At 42.1% G+C, this 8,362-nt stretch overlaps 1 protein-coding gene across 1 annotated transcript; it reads left to right on the plus strand.

Moving 5' to 3' along the window:
- Nucleotides 1–954: 954 nt before the first annotated feature.
- SMIM32 (small integral membrane protein 32) lies at nucleotides 955–3,139 on the plus strand. Its single transcript, XM_042453233.1, has one exon. The coding sequence runs from the start codon at nucleotides 2,173–2,175 to the stop codon at nucleotides 2,491–2,493; it is 321 nt and encodes a 106-aa protein (XP_042309167.1). The 5' UTR covers nucleotides 955–2,172; the 3' UTR covers nucleotides 2,494–3,139.
- The last annotated feature ends 5,223 nt before the right edge of the window (nucleotides 3,140–8,362 follow it).

The following is an 8,362-nucleotide window of genomic DNA, read 5'->3' on the forward strand; positions in this document are numbered from 1 at the left end:
GAAAGAAAGAAGTTTGCAGCATGAGCTTCCGTAGACTTCAGTCTCCTTCTTCAGATGGTCCAAAAACATCTGAGGAAGTAGATTTTAGCCTAGGAAATCTGAGGCTGCCAACCTCTTTCATTCACTGGGTCTCCAAGGTGCTTCAAGTTCTCTCTACATACTTATGAGATTACTGTGTGGGAATATCAATTCAAATTCAAAATCCTTGGTGTGTGGAAATGGAGTGGCAAGTCCAGTTTTAAAGAGGGTCATTGTTGAACAAACTGATGGATGTGAGATGGGGAGGGGGCATTGAAGGAGAAGGAGAGGAGATCCTGGGCAAGAAGTCAGGGGCTAAGCACAGTTGTGGAAGAATTCAAAGATATAGCCATGTTAGTCTGCAGAATCTTGTAGCGCTTTTGAGACTCACTGAAAGAAAGAAGTTGGCAGCAAGAGCTTTCCTAGACTCAGTCTACTTCCTCAGATGCATTTAGAGATGATGATGATGATGATGATGATGATGATGATGATGATGATGATGATGATGATGATGATGATGATGATGATGATGATGATGTAGAGCAGTGGTTCTCAGCCTTCCTAATGCCAGGACCCTTTAATACAGTTCCTCATGTTGTAGTGACCCCCCAACCATACAATTATTTTCATTGCTACATGCAAATATGTGTTTTCCAATGGTCTTAGGCGACCCCTGTGAAAGGGTCATCTTGTAGCACCTTTGAGACTGACTGAAAGAAAGAAGTTGGCAGCAGGAGCTTTCCTAGACTTCAGTCTCCTTCCTCAGATGCACTAGGTACTGTTGTGGAAGGCCATTTGCAGACCCAGAAGGAACAGCGTAATGGCCAGATTTCATCAGGATGCAGAACCTCCATAGGAAAGGAAGTCATTATGCCCCCGGAGCGTCCCATTTTAATAACAAAAGGAGAGAGAGAGAGGAGGGGGGAGAGGCTGTGATGCAAGTGAAGGGAGGGGCTTGGGAGCCCTGATGCCCTTCTCCTGGCTCCCTCCTCTGAAGCCCCAGCCTGGCAAACTCTCTCCGGAGCAGAGATCGGACGAATTGGCAAGGAGCAGCAGCAGCAGCAGCAAAGCTGTTTTCTGCTTCTTCTTCTTTCTTCCTGGCAGGAGACAAGAGTGAAGAAAGAGAGGAGGCAAAGCATCCCAAGAGAAGCTGCCAGGTCTCTCTTTGCAGAAGAAGAAGAAGCCCCAGCAGCAGCCCAGAGAGCTTGTCCCTCCTCCGACAGAAGGCTAACTGGAGTGATTGTCCTCCTCCTCCTCCTTCCCCCCGAGATCAGGAGCAGCCCCCCTCATGCTCCAGAGGAGCCACCTTTCCACTGGAAAGCCAGCGCTATGCCAGAGAAGGCTCTCTTTCTCCTGCTGGACGTGGCTCTTTTGGCCTTGATCTTGGAGTTTGGGACCTCTCTCTTTGGGATTCTCGGCTGCAAAGCAAGTGAGGGTCCCCTCTTCCTCTCTCTTGGGGAAAACTAAGTCCTGGGTCCTGGAGGTGCCCCATCTGCTCTTGCAGAAGTTTTCAAGGCTGTGCCCTGTTCGCCTCTGCAGGGAACCGCTCTGCAGAAGAAGAGGAAGACACCTCCAGGCAGATGCCCTCCTCACCTCTTGGCTGAGACACACCTGGAGGGAGGGGAGCTCCAGGTGCCTTCCCTGGCTTTCCAAGGAGATTGTAAGGGGACCAACCTATTCTGAACCTTTCCCCCCTTCCTGATATACAGGTAACCAGTCTACCTGGGGGAGGTGTAGAAGAGCCTCCAAGCAGATGTCCTCATCATCTGTTGGCTGAGACGTACCTGTAGAAGGGTGCCTTCCCTGAGCTTCCAAGGATACTGTAAGGGGACCAACCTATTCTCAACCTGTTTTCTCCTTCTCCCCCCCCCCCAATATCCAGGTAGCCAGTCTACCTGTGGGAGCTGTAGAAGAAACAGCCAAGTGGATATCCTCATCACCTCTTGAAACATATCTGTGTTGGGGCAACTTACATGTGCCTTCCCTGACCTTCCAAGAATATTGTAAAAGGACCAACCTGTTCCCAATCTTTTCCACCTCCTTTATAAAAAAATGTCCTCCTCATATACAGAATGTGTCAGTGTGGTTTGCTCTTAATTACCTAACACTGGGTCCTTAGGAGCACCAAGGAAGTCATCTAACCAGGGAAGAACAATGTATGGGGAATTTCTCAACTCCACTGGGGCGACGGACCCCCATCTGATCATCCAGAGCAACACTCCTTATCTTGGGAGCACCCAAAGACCTGTCAGCTCTTCGGCTTTTTACATGTCCACTGCCAGAGTGTTAAAAGAAGGTGAGATAAATAAGCCAGACCTGGTGACTTATATTGTCCTCTTCTTGTTCCTACTCCTGGCTGTGACTATTATTGTACTTTTTATTAACTGCCAGCTGAAAAATTCTTTTTTCGCCACGCTACCTTATGACAGATCACTCCGAGAAGCTAGGAGCCCCTGGAAAACACAAGCTGTCTAGCAGAGCCTAGACAGGGAGAGGGGAAATGTCCACTATAACACTTTGTTGGATGCCAGTACAAGGGTCTCATGCTCCTGAATACTTGTGTAATAGGAGCTTGTTTCTGTGTGCTACTGGGGGAGGCAAGCACTGAGAAATAATAGGATTGTTCATAAACACCAAAGCTGAAAGAAATGTGGGAGGGGGTTCTTTAACACTGTACGAATTTGTATGACAATGCAAAGACTTATTTAACTTATGTATAAGAGGGGTGGGAGTAGGGTTGACTGCAATAGGATTCACATAAAAAGAGTTCATGCTGATTTGCACAAGTCAAACATTTGCGCAGTTCACTGGGATCTCATGGCACATGTACCACTACATTTCAGACTGCAGGGATCAAAAGTATAAAAGCAAATGTGATTCCTGGTTGTTGTTGTTGTTGTTTTTAAAAATCCATTATTGTATAGTGGACTTTGTGTTGAGAAAGACAGGTAGTCAACTGCTGGTGACGCTGCTGCCTGGGTGTCTGAAAGATCTGTTATTTCTTAATTATGTTCTTAACATTGTTATGCCAAGGAACCAGGATTTTTCTCTGCCCCAGCAACCTTTGGTTTTCATACCACAATGTATACATCACAGTGTGGTGGTAGAAATTAAAACAGGGGGGAAAAAACAACTCTCTCAAGTGTGGCTTAGTGTCTGCTTTGGTTCTTTCTATTTAATGTTGTTCTATAGTGGTCAAATTTCAAGGTTATAATGACACAGTTATATTTATTATGTCTAGAATCATGCAAGGTGCAGGGGATGGCTGTTGGATCTCAAGAATATGGAAAAGATTAGATACCTAGGATACATTAAAATATAAAAAATATTTCTGTATAAAGCCCATAAACAGTGGATAATTCCATTGTCTAATGTCAGACAAGGGGCCTTCACTACTTTCTGTAGTTTGCCCCATTGCCTTGGTTATGCAACTGCATTTTTCCAGTCCTAACCAATCTCTTTCTGCTCTTTAAAACTTAGATCTGGTCCATGTTATAGTGTGTTTACTTGTTATGTCAAGGAAAAGGTCCATTGTCTTTAATTAATTGTATTTAAATGTTTACATGGGGAAAAGTTGGGAATTCTCATTTAACATTTCAGCCTGATACATGTCTACTCAGAAAAAAGTGCCATTCACTTAACTTCCCAGTTTGTCAGTACAAGACCACCACCTCTGAATGTGGGAGAAGGATAAGGACAAATAATAGCATTATCACCCAATAAGTTAAAGAAAATAGTAAACTAGAGAAGAACACATGCATTATATGTAAGCACTGGCATAAAATTCCAGTATTCCAAAGATAAAGAATACACTGAAGCGACTGCTTCGGTACCATCCAGAACTAAGGCACAAATCCAGCTCAGTCACTGTATTATCATCACAGGCAATATGACTTCTACTGATTGACAATTAAAGCTCCTTGAGCAATAGTGTGTTTATATTCCTGTCTGTTAACAAAATGTGAGAGCTACCGTGGTGTAGTGAGCATCAGACTACAACTCTGGAAATCAGAGTTCAGTTCCCTACTCAGCCATTGAAACTCACTGGGTGAACTTGGACAAGTCATATATTCTCAGCCATAGAAAAACCCACTTTAGGGTCACCATAAGTTGAAAATAACTTGAAGGCACACAACAGCAGCCACATTAACAAGGTATATATGTCATATTCAATCCGTAAGCAAAGGATTTTAAATTTTCTTCAGAATTGTAATCCCAGTATTTAGAGGATTGCACTAAATTAAGAGGGAGCCTGAAAGTCTCTAAATTTCAAAGATTTTTTTGCCAAGTCCATTGATGTAGGCAATATAGGTACTGAATTGGTGCCAATCCAGTAGCTAAAAGGTGGATGTCAAGAAGCATAAACATAAATTAGTTTTACATCTTAGGATAATGTGGAATCTAAGAAGGCTGGTCCTATTGAGTTATTATCCATCAAAAATGATAGTATGGATGTGAGTGCTAAATAACAATGGCAGAGAGCAAGCAACAGGATTCCCACAAGTCATCAGGTCACTGAAAGTGGTACATATTTCTATATTTTTTATTTTTTAAAAAAAGAGGATTTGGGCAAGTGTAGTCTCTTTCAGCACAAGTATTGCAGTGGTGTGGAATTTAGTCTTCTGCTTATGATGTAAAGGCACAGGAGCCATGTTTGGTACTGATTCTAAGAACTTTACCATGAAAGGGAACAGCACAGAAAAAGGCAGAATTCTCTGTAAAGTGTAACTAGGTGCAGACACAAATATTTCCTCGAGGCATTTCTTTTCAGATAAAAGCTCAGGCTGGAAGACCAGGAAACTTCACTGTCTGAAATGCTTTAGGAATCTGGGATTGAGATCTGTTGCTAGCAAGGAAAGATGAGCTGGACTGACTGCTAAAGAATCACAGATAGCTTGTTCTCCAGATTAGAAAATAGGGTATGCATTAAAGTAGTATATTTACTGTACCTTATATTTTATGATATAGAAGAAACACATCATCTCCTTGTAAATTATCCAACTGTTTATAAAGCTTGGGATTTGCAGAAGCAATCCAAAATACTATCATTTTAAAAAAATAGCCCATGCTCACCTATTTGGTATTGATATCACTCCCAGGGTATTATTCTGTATAAAAAGCCAATTAAATGACTAATCAAGACTTCATTTGGTCTCAGCATGATGTTACATTTCCTCAAGCTTACAGTATTAGCCTCCTACTGCTGAAGCTTAGATGAAGCACAACGATTAAAATATTATTTAGCTAATAATGGTGCAAAAATGAATGTTCACTTTAATTGCTTTTTAGAAAAGTATTGCTTATCCTTTAAAAACAAAACAGTAGCCCTGTCAATTTAATTTGAAAGTCTGGGGAGCTAGTAACAGCTACCTGTATAAACAAGGCTAGTTTTTTAGCTCCCATAGTGATAAATATATAACAATGGAAGGGCTTCATACCTTATATGCCTGTCCAATTTGATCTCCACTTGTGTGTTCCATTCCTTTCTGGTGCCTTGGGGAAAAAGAATTAAGAGTTTCCAGGGCCCAAAAATATCTTTGGGATCCAATCCCAGCATTGTGCAGAACCAGTGTAATGAAGTGGTTAAAGTATTGGACTGAAACTTGGGGGATCCATGTTCAAGACCCCACTGGATTATGAAACACATTGGGCAGTCTTGGTTCTGTCACTTCTCTCTTGCTCTCTCTTCTACTTCACAGGGTTGTTGTGAAGATAGAATGCTTTGAGCCCAGGATCTAAATGTAACTAATAACAAATGAAATAAATAATTGTATGCTATGATCCTTCCTTCATGGAAATAGACAAAAGGAACACCAGGAAAGAATGATTTCATTTCTGTCCTACTTGGGGGCTTCCAGAGATAATCTGGGTGGTCATGATGAGAAACAGGATGCTAGGCTTGAGTGTGTGTGTGTGTGTGTGAGAGAGAGAGAGAGAGAGAGAGAGAGAGAGAGAGAGAGAGATCCAACTGGGTTCTTACATATTTTTGAAAGTGATATAGAAATATGTTTTGTTTTTCAAATTACTATAAGGAACTGATTCCTGAAAATCAACACTAACGTTCCAATTTTGAGATACATGTCTAGCGTCACACTCAGTGCTGAATTAAGGTACTCGCCCCAGCCCATGGAAGTCAAATTGGATCTTGCAGTGAGCTTCCAGAGCCATTATTCCTGTTTAATTGCCATAAATTCTGCACTAGCCTGTGGCGCTAGTCTGCTAAAGTGCATAACAAAATATGTTGGACACACTGGCTCAGGGATTCTAGGAGTTGTATTTCAGAAAAAGTAACTTTTCTAAGTTCTGCAGTTAATGGGGGTTTGTTTGCATGTCAGCTTCTCATACATTGGGTGCTATAATACAGTACAAAAAAGGCTCAGTTTGAATTGATCACAGCAAGTCATAAAATGTGAAAAGGGGCCTCTTAAAATGCCCTTTGAAAAAAAAATAGCAATTGTTATGAGTACACCAGTAAAGTGGCCTCCTTTCATTATTAAAACAGAGTGACACAATCTAGTGCTGAGCTGCTGGCTGTTACACCAAAGTAACTACTCTAAAAGTCAATGATTAAGGATAAAGGGTGGGAACCTATATTTATTTGGTTCCAAATATCCATTCAAGGTTAGCGCAGGAGAGTGAGTCCTCAACTTAAGGGGAAAAAAACTAATATTATAAGGGTGCTGGTAATGTGTATTATCTTTCCCTAACTGTAAGAAGAGGAAGCAGAAAATGACCTCAGGGGAAAGGGGGGGGGAAGGAAAACCTCATGGTAACAATATCCTGCTCTAGAGAAAACAAAAAGGGAACTCATTTATCTATCATTTCCTGCTAATTATTAGTTACAACATTGATGCATCAACTTTCAATATTTCCCCCCAGACAGTATCATTCATAGATTTTTTCCATGTTAGCTATAATGGATGCAATGTTACTCATGGTTCCTAGCTGATGTTATAAAAAGCGATGTTAATGCATTAGCGTGAAACTTGGTTACCTAAACATTTATTTATTTTTCTCCATTGGTTTATGTGAATGCGGATTCCCATTTTGAACAGAACTTTTAAATTAGGTTTGCACCAACTTCATCATATCACATGTACCTATATTTTTCATCACTGTTAGGATGCACATATCCTCTGCTTGTTCATGACGGAACAGATCTTCAAAAGTGTTCTTTGGAAAACTGATGGGCACAGATAAAAATAAAGGAAACAAGTAACTCTTTCTTGAACTCAGTTTGTGAACTGTTGTACTTTCTATACAGCATAGAAATACAAGGGGTGTAGGAATCACTTGAAGCAAATCTGCTCCCTAACCGGGGGGGGGGGGGGAATCATAGCAACCCCCAAGAGAACCTGGTGTAAGAGATTATACTGATAGAGATTTTATATATATATCAGTTCATGATGGTCCCTGTGGACATTCCTATCAGAAGAATAGTGGAATTGGCAATGACATAGTACATTTCTCATGCCATCTGATGTAGGGGACCAACAATATTTTTTTTTTCATTGTGCCAGGGGCTGGCACTAAATTTGTGTCCAATTGTTTCTTTCTTTCCTGGAAACTTGCCAGGGACCGCCACTTTGAGTAGCCTTGGTTAAATAGAGCATAACTCCAAGTGGTCTTGGATGAAGCCGATTTTCTAGGTCCATTTCAAACTGGCTTCAGGACAAGATATGGGGTAGAGACTGCCATGGTCGCCTTAACTGATGACCTTCGTCTAAGCATCGACAGAGAAAGCGTGACCCTGTTGGTGCTATTAGACCTCTCAGCGGCATTTGACACAATAGACCACAACTTCCTCTTGGAATGCCTGAGAGAGCTAGGAATTGGAGGCACTGCTTTGCAGTGGTTCCGTTCCTTCCTCTCAGGTAGATTCCAGAGGGTGATGCTCGGGGACAGTTGCTCTTCAAAAACAGAGCTTAATTGCAGTGTCCCTCAGGGCACCATCCTGTCCCCGATGTTATTTAACATCTATATGAAGCCACTGGGAGAAATCATCCGTAGACATGGAGCGGGGTGTTATCAGTATGCTGATGACACCCAAATATACTTCTCCATGTCTCGGTCATCAGCAATGACGACAGATGGCATTTTTCCCCTCAATCAATGTCTTGCAGCAGTAATGGACTGGATGAGGGAAAACAAGCTCAAGCTGAATCCAGACAAAATGGAAGTACTTATGGTAGGGGCCCCCAAACCAGATATCGGGCTGCAACCTCCAGTCCTAGAGGGTTCACGCTTCCCTCAAAGGACTGTGTTCGCAGCTTAGGGGTGCTTCTCGACTCGTCGCTTCAGATGAGAAATCAGGTGAATGCAACGGTCAAGAGTGCCTGTTATT

The sequence above is a fragment of the Sceloporus undulatus genome, chromosome 2 (assembly GCF_019175285.1).
Source record: "Sceloporus undulatus isolate JIND9_A2432 ecotype Alabama chromosome 2, SceUnd_v1.1, whole genome shotgun sequence".
Lineage (NCBI taxonomy): Eukaryota > Metazoa > Chordata > Lepidosauria > Squamata > Phrynosomatidae > Sceloporus > Sceloporus undulatus.

Excerpts from the sequence above, each read along its gene's own strand:
- SMIM32 (XM_042453233.1), top strand. The coding sequence starts at position 2,173 with ATGTATGGGGAATTTCTCAACTCCACTGGGGCGACGGACCCCCATCTG.